A 19386-nucleotide genomic window follows, 5' to 3' on the forward strand; every position below is an offset into this window, starting at 1 on the left:
TAGAGCTATAATTAGGTCGTTAAAGACGAGAATGCTATAGATGTCTAGACACCGTATGCTCTACGTATAGTATATAAACGTAGACGTAGTAGAAGCGTAGGCCGGTAAGCGACTCGGACGTATATAACCTAGTAGTAGCGGCACTATAATATCGCTTAGTAATAAGGTAAAGGAGTTTATAGCTTTCTACCGTAATATTATTAACGCGCTTACTAAGGAGGAGTACGAAGATATAATAGTAGCTCTACCTAAACGCTCCTTAAGCGACAAACCGCGCTATTTATAGACTCGTAAGCTATAGATAAGGCTCGTCAACTACCTTATTAAGTAGTAGTATATATACTATAAGGAGCTCTGCGTAAAGGCATGGCCTAACTCTATCCTTAGCTACGGATACGACACGACCTCACTAGCTGAAAGTGGACACGCTAGCCTTAAGGGCTGGCTAGATTTATTAAAGAACGATACCCTTTACCTTCTTCCGTCCAGCACGTAGTATGAAGCTTAAAGTAGTCAAAGGTCAACTCCAAGACCTCTCCGTGAAGCGCGCCAACAAGCCGGTTCAATAAGGTGGACACGTCTCCGCTGTGAGCGGGAACAACCTTAGACGAGGAAACAGCTAAAGTCTGCGTAAGCATCTTCGCCAGATCCCCAGGCGTGAAATCCGCACGACGACTGTTATCGCAGTAGCGATGCTTGAACGCACAGAAGGTCGGAGTCCGTACTTGGAGCGTGCTCATCTTCGCGCCCGAACCCCGGATATCGGTCGGTTTCCGTCGATTCCGCGCATACGCCGTCGAAGACATGCCCAGAGCGAGGGCTAGGCGCTTTGCGCAACCATCAGATGAGGACGGCAGCCCTCCCACGAAGAGGTGGTTCGCGCCCTGCGCGCTGATGACATGGTCCATGTCGGGCCATTGCGTGGGCAGGTGTTGGCTTTGTCGCAGGCGTTTGTAGAGATGTGCGACTGGGAGTATCGACACACCCCTGCTGGCTAGGATGGTGCTGCATTCATAGGCGACCATGCGGAAGTTGTACAGGAGAAGTCCACACCAGAGCGGATCTCGTTGGAGAAGATAGTGCTTCGGCATGCGCAGCGAGCGGCTCTCGTCGAGGAGCATTTCGCGCCGCTCGTAGGTTACAAAGTCCTCGACTGTCCAGCGGTCGATAAGGGATAGGACTTGCTTCAATGTTTGGTCGTCCTGAGCAGAGTTGTGGTCGAGTTTTGATCGTGCGTGGAAAGATAGGATTTCGTTAATGTTGTGTCGGATGGCCTCCGCGCCGTGAACTAGGTCTTCTTATGCGCAGACGACGTTTTCCCGGAGGATGTGGCGGATGTCCAGGTGGATTTGGAACGCGAAGGTCGACCAAAGGATTGGTTGTCGCAAGCCTTGCATTAATTTGTGCTCGGCTTGTACTCCGGCTGTACAACGTATGGATAGCATATGGAGCTCGGGGATGATGCGGATCAGCCTGATTTCTAAGCTTATAGACAATGCTCAAATACTTTTTGCTTCTCTGCCTTAGGTCTTTCTATCTTCACTTCAGCTTTTTCTACAACAAATGTCCGCCTTCACTACTTCTCCTTCTCTGGAAGCTGGGGCTGCCGAACAGGGTGACCTACAGCCAGGCCGCGATCCTACTCCTTCGCCGCGGAGCGGCACGGATCGCGCGCATCCCGAAGCGCCCGCTGGAGCCATCAACAATGCTTAGTCTCTGTTAGGGGTTTGGCCCGAATTATACTCATACATTTGTAACGTTAAACCACTGCTTGTTAAGGTAATTAACGAGCCTTATTAATAGCTTACGAGGCTGTAGATAGCGCGGTTTATCGCTTAAGGAGTGTTTAGGTAGAGCTACTATTGTATCGTCGTACTCCTCCTTAGTAAGCGCGTTAATAATATTACGGTAGAATACTATAAACTCTTTCGCCTTATTACTAAGCGACATTATGGTACCTCTACCGCTAGGTCGTATACGTCCGAGTCGCTTACCGGCCTACGCTTCTACGTCTATATTTATATACTATATATAGAGTATATAGTGTCTAGACATCTATAGTATTCTCGTCTTTAACGACCTAATTATAGCTCTAACGTAGTCGTATAGTAACACTAAGGGGTTGTCGATATTATATTAATTAAATGCCTAGTTATAATCCTTCTCTTTCTCGCCTAGTATAAATACGTATACTAGAGGCACCGTAACACCGACTCGAGTAATACTAATAAATAAGAGTAATAGTAGCTTATATACGATAATACTATAGGTATAGTTAATAACGAGGATGTAGCCGTTATCCTTATATCTAAATAAGCTCTAGATACGTAAAGAATACGCCTTATAACTAGCCTTTATCGATAAGCGGTTTAGCGAAGAATCCTTTATCTTAACGACACTCTATTACTCGCGCTACTAGTGTCCTATTATCGAGGTTATTAGAGCGAATGCCTAAACATTCGGTATATAAATTGTAGAGTATAGGTTAAGCGTCGTAGCTATTATAGAACTATATTACTATTATTACGCGTATAACTTTCGTAGAGGCACTATTACGACGCGCTAAGAGAAGGAATACCCTTACCTTACTATTAATATAATAGCGACGGTAATAGGTCGCTAGTATCCTTATATAAATAGTAGGGTAGTTATATATACTAAGAGCCCTTCTAGGGTTCGTAGTCTACTTACCGCCGGTGTTATTAATGTCTACGGAGCTAAGAACCTCGCTAAACGAACAGCCTATCTTCTTCGTCCGCGTCTTAGGCTTCTTCGATTACCTATCGGTTAATAGCTACGCTAGATAAATGCCTTTAGCGCATTTAAACGGCTACTTATATAGCTTATTCGCGTTGTTCTATATTATACTACCGTCCTTCGCTAGCTCGTAGCTATACTCTACGCTATACTAGTAAATAGTAGCCTCGTACTCGTTATAGCTAGCGTAGCTTACTAACTCGTCGAGGATAGCGATAGTAGCGTAGTTGTTTACTAAAGCTCTACTACGTAGCTCCTCGTCGTCGCCGTCGTTCTCGTACTCGGAGTCGTCGTCGTCGTCGATATCGCGATAAAGGTCGTTAGTATCGTCGTCGAGTCTATAGTTATATACGCCTATAAGGCGGTCGTCGGTAGTAAGGTCGAGAACCTCTATAATTATTTTATAAAGTTAAGGCGATTAGGAGTAAAGGATATATATTCGCTACGTACGGACGATTTAAGGTAAACGAGTACCGCTAAGGCCGCGAATTTTAATTTAGCTACCCGATATTTAAAACTTACCTACCCGATGTTTATAACTTCCCCTAAAAATGTCTAAGGTAAGGCGTATTTTAGTGTCCGTAGCCTACTAAAACCGTAATCCCGCGAATTACTCCTATTAATAACTATAGCCTAGCCTATAAACGGGCGATAGACGTAGACCGTAAGTAAGCGGGGGACTAGGGCGATTAGAGGGTCGTCCCGCGACGAATTAGAAGCTTAATAAAATGTCCTTTTTTCGTCTTCCCGAGCGGTAACGCGGCCGCTAAGTAGGGTTAAGTTCCTAGAAGCGGTCGTATATACCTAGTCGAGGTACCGGGCGGGAGTCTCGAACCGGAATTCCGTATATAGCTAGGGGTATAACGAATAGCTATTTATTAGGTATAGTTACGTAAACCTTTATCCCTACCTCGGTACCTCTAGGGACGCGTTAGCTACCCCCTACGAAAACTATAACGGAATCGAGGTAATAGAAAACTTAGGAGAACTTAGCGCCCGGCTACCCGATCCCGTAACCGGGTACTAGGCGAGAGTCGTAACAAAGTTCGAGCGGTACCCCGTCCCCTTATAGCTAGTTTCTACTTACTTAGGAGAATCCGGAGGTTAGTACGTCCCGGAAGCCGGCCGAGGTACTCGCTCCGGAGGTCGCGTAGCCTCCGATACGTTAAGAGTACGTATCGTATAGTCTGTCGTCCTTACCGGTATAGGTATATAGGATCCCGGATAGTAGGTATATTACGACCGAAGAGGAAGTCGTTTAGTCTAATCTTCTCGGTCCGGAGTTAGACGAGTAGGGCGCTCTCCCGTTTCGTAAGGCCCTTATAGAGCTATAGGATCTTCTTACCCGGAACCGGGGCGTATCGATATATAGATCTCCCCTTAGTTTCGCTACGCTAGGAGACCTACTACTTCTTATTAATCTCTTTTTAGAACTCTCTCTTAAGCGTAGCTATAATAGGGTAGAGCTTATCCGGCTTAGCCGCCCTATTACTTTCTATACTATCTTAGCCTTCTCTCTAGCCTATAGCTTCTTTAGCGGCTATATCGGCGGCCTTATTTCCCTTAACCCCCTCGTACGAGGGTATCTAGCGGATAGTTACTATATAGCCCCTACTTTAAAGTTTATCTATTTAGCGGGCGATATGTTTTAGTATATATGCTCCCGATCGACCCTCGGCCCGAATAAGCGACCGAATCGCGGCTTAGATATCTATCTATATAGCGATATGTCGCTAGCGTATGTCGTCTGTCTCGGTAGTATCCTAAGCGATTTTTAAGGCGAGGTTAATACCTTATAGCTCCGTAGTATATATAGTAGAGACCGTATCTTTTCCTATATATATAGTTTCTATTCTTCCTCCCGATAGGTAGACGGCTACCGCCCCGACATAGCCTCTAATACCGCTACTATCGGTATAGATGTACGTGTTCTTCTACTTTACTAATTTAGCGTCGTGCCTACTACGTACGTCTTCTACCTTATTAATATAGACTATAGGGCCTATTCGCTATAGCGGCGAGAGACGGCCGAACAGACTGCACCTTCACGCGGTGGCCGTCGTAAGTACCTTCCTCGGAAGGGAAACCAAGACAGTCTGGAAGAAACATCCTCGAAAACCTCTCGAAATCCGCCCGAAATCCTTCTCGAAATCCGCCTCGAAATACAAGCTACAGAACAACGGCACGATTCGAACGAATAGCCCTCTACGCTACGAACGAGAAGAAGAAAGAAGTAGTCCACTCTGCCCTATACGCGCACCTCCTCGAAATCCGAATCGAAATCGCATGTCCCTTCTCTAGAGACTTCGTCGCCCTCGAAGGAAGCATACATGCACTTTAAAGAGCTAGAACTCGGTGGAATCTACAACTCTGCGATTAACCTGCGTAGCTATATGCGCTAGAAGGCGGCATATAGTTCCACAAAGGCATATTAAGGACAAGAGAAGGCAGCGAGTTGGACAGCTGCTTTTTGCGCCTTTGCGCTGCATCTCTTTCGAATTCGCAGCGTGTGTGCGAAGCGGAAGGATCCGCTGAAAATTCTGCAAAAGCTTCGCGCGAAAATTCTGCAGCCTTAGGCTGCAACACTCGTTTGATTTCCTCTGTCTCGCATTTGTTTAAAGTCCTTTAGCATTGCCTTAGGTACGGGGTCTCCCCTAAGGTCAAAGAATACCGAAAAATCTGATTGTAACTAGATCTACTGCTTTGCCTTTATGGCAAAGCCGTCCTACATAGTCTTGGACTCCGAAAGGACGTAAATGGAACAAACAAACAAACAACAATATAGCGGCGAGACAAAGGGCGGTATATACTCTAATATGTCGAGCTCTACCGCTACTTAACTCGCTACTAATTTCCTTATATTATAGAAGGGGCTAGTATATTTTCGTACTATAGCGTTCGCCGTATCTAACTATATCGCCGCTATATTTATACTAGCTAGAGTTCTTAGTATCGCGTTTATGTTATGTTTCTCGATTTGTCGTTTAATTAGGAGAAGGAATGTCTCTACGTCTAGTATAGCCGCGGACGTCGCTCGGTATACGCTATATATAGCTCTCGCCGCTCTTACTTATAATGCCTCTAGCGTATATAGTATCTACTTCGTATAGCCGGGACCTACCGCTCGGCCTTATAACTAGATCGAGTACGCGTATATTATCTATAGAATTACTATACTACGGTATAGCTTCCGTATCTTAAGTATTCTAGTCCCCTATACTAAGCTCCCGAGTAAGTAGAGGGCGCCGATTATGCTAGTTACCTTTCTTTAGATTTCGTTAATATATAGCTTCTAGTATAGCTTAGTATCTATTATTACTCCTAGGTACTTATATATGTTTTCTAGCTTTATATTATACTATATAGTCTTAATGCCTTACTTTAGGTCGAAGCGTATATAGGCCCGGGTAAAATACGTTAACTAGAACTTCTTAGGCGTAAACTTCGACGTATAGGTAGTAGCCTAAGCTTATACTTCTACTAGCGCTCCTACGAGTTTAGTATACGTATCTTCTATCGAATCGCCCTACGCGAGGATCGCCGTATCGTCGATGTAGCCCGTAACCGACGTACTATCGTCCGTACCGTTTAGCTCGATTAGGCTAGAGTTATAGAAGATGTATAGGATAGGCGAGAGTAGCGAGCCCTATAGTATTCCTATTAAGACGGGGTATAGTAGTAACTCGAATCCGTCTACGACGATCTTCGTCGATCGGCCGCTTAGGAAGCTAGCAATCTATCGGACTACTCTCTCGTCGATTCTACGGGTCCGTAGGTCGTAGAGTAGCCGTTCGTATAATACGTTATTAAAAGCTCCTAAGACATCTAGTAATAGTAGACTAGTAACCTTTCCGCGGCCCCTATTCTACGCTTAGTAGATCTTGTCTATAATGTTATAGAGAGCGTGTTCTGTTAATTTCTATCGTCTACCGCCTATATATATACTTAGTAGAATATTATACCTTTCTACTACGTAGCTTAGCCGTCTTACTACGACCGCGTCTATAACCTTACCTATAGTATTTAAAAGAGCGATTAGTCGGTATGCCTTAGGCACCGTATAGTTGTCCTTACTAGGCTTTCGTAGTACTACTATCGTAGAGTATCGAAAATATACGGGATAGTACGCTAGGGCGATGCTACTATTAAATATCCGAGTTAAGTAGGTCGTAATTACCGAGATGCCTACTTATAGAGCCTTATTAGCGATCTTGTCTAGACCGGGTGCCTTAAGTGCCTTAGTAGCTTTAATAGTATTAACTACTTCCTTCTCGGTAATCTCGGGTAGGGCGATTAGCTCCGGGTACTATACTATCGCTATATCGTCTAGGTCCGCCTATAGAGGGTTAGGGAAGAAGGTGTCTCGGAAGAGAGTAGCCTTATCGCTAGCCTCTACTACTTCTTCCCTAGTCTAGGCCTTTTTAATCGGGGATGTAATACTTAGTACTTAATTACTACGGCTTCTCGCCTACTTAGCTAACCTCTATAAAGACTCGGGCGATTAGGATGCCTCCTCGATCCTATCGTAGTACGCTTATCTTAATACTTTACGGATTATTCTTATTTTGTAATTTTTCGCTGCCCGATAGGCTTCCTAATTATCCTCTATATACTCCTGTCTGTATCTACGTTTTAAGCGTTTAGCCTCTACGAGTACCTCCGAGCATTCTTAATTCTATCCTACCTTCGTTTAGGGTAACAGTTTCGTCTTTAGTAGCACTTAATCTACGGCTTTATAAAACGCCGATACTACTTCTTTAATGTATATATCGAGGCTCGCCTTCGTCCTAGAGTAGCGTAGTTATAAGAGCGCCTTCTAGAGGGCTTTATAGAACTCCTTATTATTAAGATGCTTCTAATTTCTCCGGGCCTTAACTTCGTAGTAAGGTAGTTGTAGGTCTATTATAGTAGTAATCGGTAGATAGTCTAAATCGTAATCGAGGTCGTAATCTACCTCGCTACGAATTATCCTATCTACTAGGCCTACCGAGACTAGGTATAGGTCGATCGTAGACCGGGAGTTACCCTCTTCGTATATAATAGTCCCGGGCTATAGTATGTTCTATAGCGTATATCGCTCGATAATCTCGATAAGGTCTAGGGCTTCTAGGTCTACTTATACTACCTGTTCTCCTCCCTATATCTAGTAGTAGAGATTAAAGTCCCCTAGTACGATACTTTCGTCTATAGTAGAGCTCGTAAGTAGTCTATCTAGGGAGGGGAGAATGCTCGTCCGATGTTCGGTGCCTCTTAGTAAGTTATATACGTTAAACACCTTAAGCTCTTACGCTATATCTTCGTCTTCGAATCTAAAAGTAATCGAGTATATGTCCCGGCTATAGATATCGAACCGCTACTTCGTCTAGTCTAATCGCCTATATATAAAGAAGTATACTCGCGTTAGTCTTCTACTAGTATCGTTTAGTACGTAGTAGAGGTAGAAGGTGTCTTTAACGGGATAATATATTGTCTCCGTAAACGGATTCGTCTAGGGTTCCTAAATAGCTATAATATCGAAGTCTACTACCCGCGCGTCGCGTATTAGCGTCGCTATTACGGTGTCTCGCGACTTCCGAACGTTATACTATAGTATAGTTAATATCTAGCTTTCCTTTATAACTCGCTATCGACGTTGATATCTATTTGTTAGCTAATACTACTTATAGCCGTATTAACGTATAGAGACTCTAGTACTTTCCTAGTCGGGTAGTGTACGCGCTACGGTCTCTAGCTACTCGAGCTAGTAGGAGATTCGTTCTCTTTGTCTAAAGATATATAGGCGATGCCGGTGTTAGTCCGCTTATATCCTACGGCGGTAACCCCCGTAGATCCTTATAGTCTCTCCTCCTCTTATTAGCCTAGATTCCGAGCCGATCTTTTCCTACGTAGTAGTATCGTAGTACTACTATATATTATTCTAGTAGCTACCTCCGTCGGGACCGGATAGAATAGGGCTCTAGTAGTATAGGCCGTCTTTACGCGGGCAACCTCCTCTTACCGCTTCGCGTATTACTAGCTCTATACCTCGTACTCGCCGTAGTATATAGTACATTTCCTAGGTCTATTCTACTCGCTTTTCGAAGGATATTCCCGGGATTAGTGCTCCTAAGTATAGTAGCTATATGTCGCTATTACTATATACTAGGTTCCTATATAGCTATATTTCTAGTAGTTAAAGTACTACTTAAGTCGGCACTATCGGTTATATCTCTCGTACTAGTAGAGCTCGCCGTTCTATACTAGACCCTCGCTAATAATCTTGTTAGTATCGTCCGGTCGCGTAAATTCGATAATTATAGACGTTATAGACTTCTTTACTCCGTTCCTCGTAAGCTATCCTATATACTTAATTTCCGCTCTTAGAATAAATAGTCTATTCTCTAGTAAGATTACGTCCCGGTTCTCCTCGAATTTGTCTATATCTATAGAACGCGTACGGATACTATATACGATTACTCCGTACGTCGGAACGCGAATAGTAGCTCCGTTTCTAATATAGAGCGCCTAGTTATTACCTTACTATCGTAAGGTCTAAGCTTCGCTAGTATTCGCGGTCCTAATTATAAGATCTCTACTCTTAAGCTAGTTCGCTAATATAACCTTAATCTATCTAACCTACTCGTTCGAGCTCTACTCGATAGCGCGGTTAATATAAGACTTTAGGTTACGCGGGTTTATTACCCGTAGGAGTTTAATAGTTACGGGGTTTCTAATATTTACTATAATTTTACGCTAGCTCTATATAGATACGGTCTATATATTATATAGACTATAGATACTACTAGCTAGGCTACCGCTCGCTACCGCTACTACTACCGCTACCGCTATATAGCTTATTAGTATACTCTTATTATTCTATAGGCTATTATTCTTTACTTCCCTAAGTAGCGTAATTCCTACTTTACCTACTTCTGCTACCTCTTTTGCCGCTCCTTTAGTCTCCTCGCCGGCTACCGTAATCTTCTCTATTTACGTATTCGTATTACGTAGCTCTTTCCTTAGCGTTTCGAATTTTTAAGATATCTCTTCCTTAACGACTTTCGTATCTCCGCGAATCGTATATAGTATATCCTAAATAGTAGTTATGTTAGGGATTTTCTACGCTTTTACTACGAATATTGTTACGCCCTAAATAAGTATCTTTATAACGTCCGCCGGTACGGTCTAACTCTTAGTACGATCGATATAGCCGCGCGTCTCTAGTAGATACTTTATAAGTTGTAGGGCATACTCTCGATATTCTACGAGCTAAATAACCCCCGTAGGCTATGTTTCGGCTATAGTAGTAGGCGCGTTAGGCGACGCGGCTAATTATACGGCTTTATATAACCTTTAGAGGTAGGTATAGAGTACTATAGTAAGACTAAATTCCGAAAGGTTCGATTCTCGCTATATTAGTATTTTCCTCGATAGTTATACTATAGTAAGAGTAAGACAGTTATAACTATTACTATAACATTACGTAATCGTCGCCGTATACTAAAAGTCGTACGCGTTAGGGGCCGATTTTGCCTTAGGCATTTAGATTTGCTTAGTTATAGCGGCTCGGCGGATGATGCCGGCCTACGCTAGCCATTCCTAACCTAGCCGGGGCCAAAATGACGTATAGGTAACAGTAACAGTGTGACAGTGGACTAAAGTCACTGTGACTTATAAATCTCTAATCCCGCACACAGGAAAGAGTGCCCGTTCTGTGAACGCTATACCGACCTCTCCGTTTCCGGGCCCAATAATAAGCTGTCGACAACTTGCCCGGGGGAGGCAGCGATATGGTTTTCCACAGTAAGCGCTATTCCTGTATACGAATTGTAGGGATCGCTGGACTTCAATTGGCTTCGCCTCCGCACAGACAGGCATGTGCCCAGGCCGGCTGGCACCTGATGAAGCCTCAGTTATTCCGGTGCGTTCGCATAAAGTGGCAGCGTCGCCCGCCCGTCTTCCTGATTGTCCTTCCTCAATTCATCCAGCGACCTCCGTCCGCACGAACCATCTCGCCTCGTGTCACCAGTGGTCCTCACCTCGACCGATATCGCTCACTCAGAACCGACACTCAACCCCAACCAAAAATCTCGACCATGAAGATCCAATTCCTCGTGCTCGCCGTCGCTCTCGGCGTGAAGGTGAACGCCATACTCATCAATGGTTGCATGTCCAATGCCGGAGGTATACTTTACTTGCTTGAGGTCCTGGGGGAGCTTGTGCTAAAACATCTTTCGACAGACACATGCCACCGCTGGGCGCCTTGCTGCGCAAGCAACAGCTTGGTCTGCCACAATAACAAATGCGAGTCTTGCGTTGCAGTCGGGGGTGAGTGTCTTGACCAAACGCAACGAGCTACCAGGCGGCACCTATACTAATTGCGCATTACCCAGGTGTTTGCGAAGGAAAAAGGTCAGGATTTTGCTGCGGTGGCAGGCATTGCGTGGACATCCCGAACGACCCCACCAAGTCAAAGTACTGCCAGTAATGAGATCAATGAAAAGCTTGAGTCTCTCTCATCGATGGCGACGATGGTCGGAAGTGCCCTATCTGCAATGCAGGCTGAGGAGGAGCTCCTGTCTTTCACACGCTGTACTTAGCCAAACCAACAAGACAGAAGCCACACAACAGGCGTCCAATCCAACATTCAAGGGCTCGCGCGAGCGGCAACAATTGCACGACTCGCAGCTGCACATCGTTTTCAGTGAAGTCTCCAGTATGATGAATGTGCCATGTTGCGATATGATTCTTCAGACCATCGCAAGACCTTAGTTCGCTCCCGGAACGCCGCAGGGTGCAAGCGACCTGAGAGGCATTGTCGGAGGAGTCATGATGGTATTTCGCGATGCGGATGGCAATGTGAGGGTCGCGCGGCCGACGGTAGAGGAAAGTATGGCGGCGTGCGCTGCGATCGGCGGTAAGTATCGTCATCAAACGAGCCTCCACCGCAGGCAGCAATGATACTATTTGCACATTAGATGGTTGCGGCAGCAGACTCTGCTGCGATGGTACACATTTCAACGGACCCGAAGGCCCATCTGCCCGGGTTGAGAAAGAGCTTATGTATTTCACACGCTGGTGTTGGCCAGAGCAGACCAAAGCCGCACCATATATGTGCGCCTAGCACAATTCAATGATTCGGAGCTCCCCATCGTCGAGTGAGAATTTTCATGTGTTGTCCGGCTTGCCGTTTGAGGAGATGGTATAAGTCTGGAGCGTTCGTGCATGTCAGCGATCCGAAGATACGTTTCCAAGGCCGCAACACCTTCAGCTCACCAATCTTACAATCTCAGCCAATCGTCCACCTCACCCAAGAACCATTCGTAACACCGCCGCAAAACCCTACCGCGCAAACCAGTACCATCAGACTCCAAACCGTCAACATCCACCCACCCGCCACCCTCGGCCTGCCCTCCTTCCCCAACTCCACCAACCTCTGCACCTAGGCTGTCGCACTTCCCTTTCGCGAAGATCGGGAGCAATGGGATGAGCAAAGATTGAAACTAATTATAGAAGCGCGGGGTCGCGGTCTTAGACTTGCAAGGTACTGTTAATCGCGAACCTAGATAACAAGTTCGCAATCCCCTATGGCGGCGACGCGCGGTTTCGCCCAAGATGCAACAGTAAGCGAGAACTATCTATAGGTGCGTAGGTTCGCGGTTTCTGGCGGCCTAGAGCTGATTTCACCCAACCCAAGGTATGCACTCATTCAGCCGCAACTCGTATCTACAGTAGGCTGGACAGGCTGGAGGCTCGGCAATCAGTGGCTACACATAAAGAAAATATAGCAGCCAGCGCTCCTTGCGCCTGAGGAATTTCGAATTGTCTCACGGTATACCTGCCAGTGACGTAAAACAGCATCTCTCGCTTCTGAAAGGAAGGACACATAATTACAACATCGTACGGTCGAGTCTATCTTCCGTGCTAGACCTTTCCATCCCGAAGCTTTGGGGTGAAAACCTAAGAAGGGCCGGTGGTAGACTCTCTTCCCTTCCATGTTAATTGTAAAGATCTAACGAGGCAGAACACCAGACCGTCTGAGAACTTCCCGATGTGCGTTTTCGAAGTTCCTTGCCTGTTTTCTAAATCGTTACCGGGCTCGTCCTTTCCCTCTTGCCAACCCAAATTTTCCGCTTCAATCCTCTAGCAAAGAAGTCTAACGATGGTATCTGTAGACTCGCTGAATGGTCGTTGAAGGGTGTTCGTCTTTAAGAATGTCGCGTTTAGAGGGCCGAGAGACGTAGCGAAGATCTTGGTAGGTGGACGTCGGGAAATGGCGGCCGAAAACACAGTGGAGTATCCGTTTAGTGCAGCATGCATCATAGCCGTTACTGCTCTTTCAAGACTGTCCTCGACGATAACCTGTGCTTTGCTTGCTCCAGAAATACCTTCCATAACTAGGACATATTCTCGTGAACAATTATCCCTTGTTAATGCCATGCCCGGGCTGACCGTAACCTTGGGGACTCTTATGCCAACGTCTGCATCAAAGTCGCCAGTATGTCTCTCCCACGTGTTGCCGATAATACTGCGAGGACAGTCCAATATCGTAAATGCCATCGAGCAACATGAAACAGATGTGTTTGTCCGAGAGGTGAAGGCAATTGCACTTTAGGAGTGGATTAGAGCAGCTTTGTAAATCGTGTAGCTGACTGCGACCGAAGCCGTTGCGAGCGCGGTGAAGTAGAGGAAGGAGTGGATCGAGGCTGTCGCCACGCCAGGGTAAGCTTGGAGGACAGCAGTTTCGCGGGTGGTGAGTCCGGCGCTGATTGAGGCGATTGCGGGAGCGGCGATGCTGACGGGGAAGTCGATACGACGCGGGCTCGAGTGTGTCACCTGATACTACAGGAGTTCTAATTGGCCAGCCCGTCCGAAGCCACAGCACACCGGAATCTGGTGCACTAATCTGGTTGGCTGTGATGCAGCTCCTGCTCCTCCGGAGAGGTCGGGATAATGTTGATAGGAAGGCGTGATGAAGCCAGACCTGTATAGCGATTCATAGGGTGAGAAGACAGTTGAGGATCTGCTCGGCGGTACAGCGAGACGCGAGACTCCGGCCGAAAATGGAGCTTCTTCCTAGCGGGAAGTCTGAACTGCGCCTCGATGCTCTGTTGCAAGGCAGGTTTTCGACCCCTGCTATACCACCCATGGAGGCATTCGTTTTGCGGGATCTACGAGGATGACGACGAGTCAAGCAAGCATGTTCTCGCCCGGCCCTCTCATATCGAGATTGACTGTGGTAATCCATTCACCAATATCCCCGGCGATGTCTTCAACGCCACCGCTGCACTCTATGATCCTCCAGGCCGGTACGTGGACGAGATTGGCGGGTGGGTGACCGACTGCCATGCCGCCGTGCCCTCCGTTGCCCTCCGGATCGATGGGGTCGACATGTGGTTTGAGAAGAAAGCGCTGCTGGGCTCGCCAATATCACTCAAGTCGGGCCCGGATTACTGTATGCTGGGGTTGCAGCCTGACAACGGAAGTGGTCTCGGCAGCGCAGGCGCCACTTGGCTGTAAGGGCTTGTTACGGTCTACGATGTTGGAGAGAAGAGGATGATGTTTGCGCAGAGAGTGAGAGGGGAGAGATGAGAGCTGCTACTTGAGGCAATTCTGGAGAAGAGCCGAAGTTCTGGACGAGAGGAGCGCAAGGTGGAGTTGCCGTTGACGAAGATTGTCGGGGCGAAGAATCTGAAGGGGTTGGCGGAGCACGCTGCATCTTGCTAGTCTGGCTGGATGTTGGAGCAAATGAGGAAGGCCGATTGATTGATGCGCGAGATTGCAATTACAGGATGTATTCGTTCACCTGGGGGAGAGAGATGAAGGTGTCTTTGTTGAAGTCAAGTGAACTTAGCCCGGACAGTGTCAAGTCCTTGGTTCCCTGCGATGCATCCATGTGTTGCATCAGCGCGCGATGTGATGCGCCCAGAGTGTCTTGAATTCCTCTCCTCGCGTGTAGAAGCTCAGTAGGTTGTGAAGATAGCTTCTGCAGACGCCGCACAATATTGGCGTTCATACAAGACAGCATATCACTCGATGTGGAGGAGCGGGCAAGATAGTGCTTCAGAATGACGCTGTGGATGAACACTATGCATTCCTTGTAGATGGCATTGCCGTCTGGGCCCTCTTTGTTGAATTTGAAAATGATTAATTGAAGAACTAACTACCAACAAGGAGAGAGGTATCCTGATATACACCATTTAGAGCTAGCCAGCCATTGCCAGCCACCGTATTTTAACACTCCCCCTCGTTAGCTGTTCTATTGCTAGCCTTATTAAACCCTCTATAAGGGAAGAGTGCTAACTTACTTACTTAGCGGTGTAGTGTTTAGTAAGGTATTCTATCTTAACGAACGACTCCTACCGTAGGTCCTTTAAATTGTGTTTCTTGTCCTCCGGATTAAAGTAACTATCCTTTATCTAGCTCATTTTGTAAACCTAGCGCATAGTGTGTCCGATGTAGTAGTTCTTATCGACCTTAATGCTAGTGTCGCTAAATTAAGCCTAATCTATAGTATCGGTAATAAAGTCGTTATAAATGTTTCCTATAAATACTCGATTAATTCGCTAGGTAGATCTAATCTTATTATAGAAACGAACAATGCCTCTATAGACTTCGTTTAGCTTAACCTTGTCGTATCGACGCATAAGGTTCCCGCCGTCGTAGTCGTAGATAAACAGATTCTTTCTATACTTAGTAGGGCTACTAACGATCGCGAAGGCCTATACGTGCTACGGGCGTTAACTCTAGTTAGAGTCTTTTACCTAGTTAGCTTGTAGGCTTTTAACTAGGGCGATCTAGGTTTTCGCGGTGTATAGTTTAAGTTCCTTACACCTCGTCTTATAGGCGGTTTAGAAAGCGGTCTATAGATTAGAGTCTTTAGCGTCGTCGTACGTAGTAGACTAGTTTACCCGTTCTTAATCGGTTAAGAATATAAGAGGTTTAGGGTAAATATATAGTCTCTTACGACCGTATTTCTCCGCAGATCCTTAGTTAAAGGCTTGTAGCATTCTAGCTATTTCGCGGCAATCCTTTAATTGTTCGGTAGATATAAAGTAATCTCGGTAGATGCTTTCGAGGGTTTCGAGGGTAAGGACGCTAAAATCTACGCTAGAGAGGTTCTTAGGTAGTAGGGGACGTCTCTACTTAAGCCTTTGTCGAAGGGTTCGGCCGGTAGTAGTGCTTAGAAAGTTAGCTATATTAGACAGTAGAAGTAACTAGTCTAAGTCGATTCTTATTAAGGTAGGGCGGCCGGAATTATTCTCCGTAAGCTTAAATCTAGATTCGGTTCTATAGTTATAGTTTCGGTAGAAAGGGAAGTCTTCTATAGCTGTTGCCTAGTCGGATGTTTAAGAAAGGAAGCAAGTTTGGATCTAAAGTCTAAAAATCCTTATACTCTGGCGCTAAGGTTAGCGCCGAGGATTATATAACTCGGATTTTGTCACATCTGCCTCCGCCGAATACCGACAATCGGCATCTGATCCCCTGCCTCAGCGGCATATGCACCCCTACTAGGGCCTTTTAAGCTCGTTTAAGCTAGATTGCGCCTGTAGTATAAGGATACGTAGAATCTCCTCCTTCCGAGAGAGTATCGAATCGAGTCTGTTCTAAAGTAATTTATACTGCTACTCTATTCTTAACTGCACCGTTTACACACGATTCGATCTACCCTACAGCACGACGAATTACTTCCGAGATGGCTTCGTCTCGTCCCGGCCTATTAGGGAGCAAGAGCACCCGTCGCCGTACGAACGAACCCGCTAACGACCCGGAGACTATAGAAACCCCTACTTAGACTGCTGTTAGCGACGACAAAGACGCCGAAGGTAGGCCTAAAAACCTAGAAGAACCTATCGGGCACTAGGATGCCGCTAACGAGGGCGAAGAAGAACCGGAGAACTATCTATAGGAAGAAGACACCTTACCTAAGGGAGAAGAAGACGATATTAATAAACAAATCCGCAAGGAAGAGGCCGCTACCGCCAGACAGGAGCGCCTCCTCCAGCTTAGCCTTCTCTAGGCACGCAACAAGGCTATAAGGGACCGCATCGCCTAGGTACAGAACGGATCTATCCCTACTGTCCTGCCCGATGCCCTAGTTCGGCTATCCATCCCTAAGAACGCGCTCCTAAAGGCCCGGAATCCCTACATCTTCGAGGGAAAGAACCGCGCCGACTAGGAATAGTAGTAGGAAGACATTAACCGAGTAATCAACCGGGCTAGCATAGCCACCGACGAAGAAAAGATAGAATTCGCTAAAGAATAGATAGCAAGACCCTAAAAGCAGCACTAGAAGCGCTACCTTCTCGACAAGGCACCTGTTCGGCTAACATAGAGCGATATGCAGCTCGTAATGCTAGATTCTATAGGTACAAAAGACGAACGTACCTAAAGAGCTATAGACAACATTAAAGAGGCTAAACAGGGCGATAGGACCCTAACCGGGCTAATAAACTACCTAAAAGAATAGTAGGATAAGATCGGTTGCACCGACATTCCTAGGATAATCTATAAATTTAAGGGAGCTCTTACCCCGGCGGTTAGAAACAGGCTCGAACAGGGCTAAGTTACCCTTACGACCCTTATAGATGTAGAGGAACGAGCTAACATATCGTACCGATAGATACAAGAATTTAACAAAAAGCGCTTAGCAAAGACTTCCGTTAACGAGACTAACAGAAGGCGCCCAAACAAAAACAACAAGCCCCCGAGTAGGCCGAGAAGGGCCAAAACCCCCCCGAAGGCGGCTAATAAGGAGAAGTCGGCCACCGCCTACTAGACATATAGCAAAGAGGGCTACCGGCGCTAGGAATGCCCTAACAAGGACCAGTCGGGAAAAGGGAGAGCCCGTAGTAGATCTCCTCTAATCGCTGCGGGTTAAGTCTAGTACTTAGAGGCCTAAAGAAAGGCTGCCGAGCTAGGAGGAATCCCCCGAACTACAGGGGAAGGGCTAATACGCCTTAAAGTAGAGATGCAGGGTCCTAATAGGACTAAGACACTCTAAGCACTGCTCGATTGCGGAGCGCAAAGCAACTTTATAGACAACATAGCAGCCAAAGAGCTAGGCCTAAGCCCCGAGTTAGGGCAAACGGCCTAATACGTAGTACTAAACAGCTAGAGGATAGCTGTTTAGGGAGAATGCCGCGTCCCGTTCAAAGTAACGGACACTTAAGGACACACAAGAGGATGTGTAGAAACCTTCGTAGTCGGAAGAATCCACGGGTTCTAACTAGTCCTCGGCATGCCCTAGCTAGAACGATAGAACCCGAGGGTGAACTTCATCCGCAAAAGCGTTACCTAGAAGGGGACGAAAGGTAGACAATAGAGGCCGGTCAGGCTCGTCTTACCTAAAGAGTTCTAGAAGGACGCCTCCGGCATCCCTTCGGGGCGCGTTTAGGCCCTTGCCGCTTAACGTATAGACGACGCGCCAAAAGAACCGGAACTTCTAAGCGAATTCTCGGATTTCGCGGACGTTTTCGTAGAAGGAAACGAGTCCCTTCTCCCCGAGACGGGGCCGAATAAGCTTAGTATCGACCTCGAAGAAGGCAAGGAGGCCCCGTACGGCCTATTGTACAACCTCTCTGTAACAGAACTAGAGACTCTGCGCAACTACCTCGCCGACAGCCTAGAGAAGGGGTGGATCCGCCCCTCGACCTCCCTAGCGGGGGCAGGCATCCTCTTTGTAAAGAAAAAGGACGGTAGCCTACGTCTGTGCGTCGACTATAGGGCCCTTAATGCCGTTACTATTAAGAATAGACACGCCCTGCCCCTCGTCTAGGAATCTCTAGACTAGTTAGCGCCGGCAAAGTTCTTTACAAAGCTAGATATACGAGACGCGTACTATCGCATCCGAATTAAGGAGAGTAACTAGTAGAAAACTGCCTTTCGGACGAGGTATGGCCACTTTAAGTACACTGTAGTCCCGTTTGGGCTAACTAACGCCCTAGCAGTGTTCCAAGGATACATAAACTACGCCCTCCGGGGCCTACTAGACTACTATGTTGTAGTATACCTCGACGATATCTTGATATACTTACAAGACGCCGAAAGCCATAAGAAACACGTTAGGATAGTCCTCGAGAGACTTAGAAGACACCGACTCTTTGCCAAACTGTCAAAGTGCGAGTTCTTTAAGCAGCAAGTCGGCTACCTTAGGTTCGTAGTAACCCTAAAAGGGGTCGAAATAGAGGCAGAAAGGATCCAAGCTATTACTAACTAGCCCCTTCTAGCCTTAGTTAGGGACATTCGCATCTTTATCGGATTTGCGAACTACTACTGCTAGTTTATTAAGGGATTCTCCCGCATAGCTAGCCCACTAAACCGCTTAACAGAAAGAGGCCTAAATAGTGCCAAAGGAGGACACCGACAGAGAAAGGAGGAATTAGTTCCCCTCGAACTCCTACCTAACGCAGTACAAGCATTCCAGCAGTTAAAGACCAGGTTTATTAAAGCGCCTATCTTGCGGCATTTCGACCTAAAACTGCCTATCCGCGTCGTAACAGATGCCTCTGGGTTCGCCGTCGGGGTAGTACTGTCCTAACCGCATAAAACGGAGGGCAAAATGTACTAGCACCTAGTAGCCTTCTTCTCTAGCAAGATAAACGCGGCCGAAAGGAACTATAACACACACGATTAAGAGCTTCTCGCTAT

At 46.5% G+C, this 19386-nt stretch overlaps 4 protein-coding genes across 4 annotated transcripts; 1 reads left to right on the plus strand and 3 right to left on the minus strand.

Moving 5' to 3' along the window:
* Positions 1 to 803: 803 nt before the first annotated feature.
* On the minus strand, positions 804 to 1085 carry MYCGRDRAFT_29504 (uncharacterized protein; the record flags this gene model as incomplete). Its single annotated transcript, XM_003851255.1, has 1 exon — positions 804 to 1085. A coding segment is annotated over one exon (282 nt), but the record flags the coding sequence as incomplete, so codon positions are not given.
* Positions 1086 to 8991: 7906 nt separating this feature from the next.
* MYCGRDRAFT_45551 (uncharacterized protein) lies at positions 8992 to 9177 on the minus strand (the record flags this gene model as incomplete). The annotated part of the gene is made up of 2 exons (XM_003851254.1): positions 8992 to 9082; positions 9104 to 9177. Coding segments are annotated over 2 exons (165 nt in total), but the record flags the coding sequence as incomplete, so codon positions are not given.
* Positions 9178 to 10757: 1580 nt separating this feature from the next.
* Positions 10758 to 11376, minus strand: MYCGRDRAFT_81397 (uncharacterized protein; the record flags this gene model as incomplete). The annotated part of the gene is made up of 3 exons (XM_003851253.1): positions 10758 to 10920; positions 10978 to 11064; positions 11130 to 11376. The coding sequence occupies 3 exons, from the start codon at positions 11185 to 11187 to the stop codon at positions 10808 to 10810; spliced, it is 258 nt and encodes an 85-aa protein (XP_003851301.1).
* Positions 11377 to 11568: 192 nt separating this feature from the next.
* MYCGRDRAFT_94230 (uncharacterized protein) lies at positions 11569 to 14256 on the plus strand (the record flags this gene model as incomplete). Its single annotated transcript, XM_003850524.1, has 6 exons — positions 11569 to 11653; positions 11715 to 11850; positions 12389 to 12433; positions 12934 to 12991; positions 13458 to 13489; positions 13890 to 14256. The coding sequence occupies 6 exons, from the start codon at positions 11569 to 11571 to the stop codon at positions 14254 to 14256; spliced, it is 723 nt and encodes a 240-aa protein (XP_003850572.1).
* Between the last annotated feature and the right edge of the window lie 5130 nt (positions 14257 to 19386).

Source organism: Zymoseptoria tritici, chromosome 7, assembly GCF_000219625.1.
Source record: "Zymoseptoria tritici IPO323 chromosome 7, whole genome shotgun sequence".
Taxonomy (NCBI): domain Eukaryota; kingdom Fungi; phylum Ascomycota; class Dothideomycetes; order Mycosphaerellales; family Mycosphaerellaceae; genus Zymoseptoria; species Zymoseptoria tritici.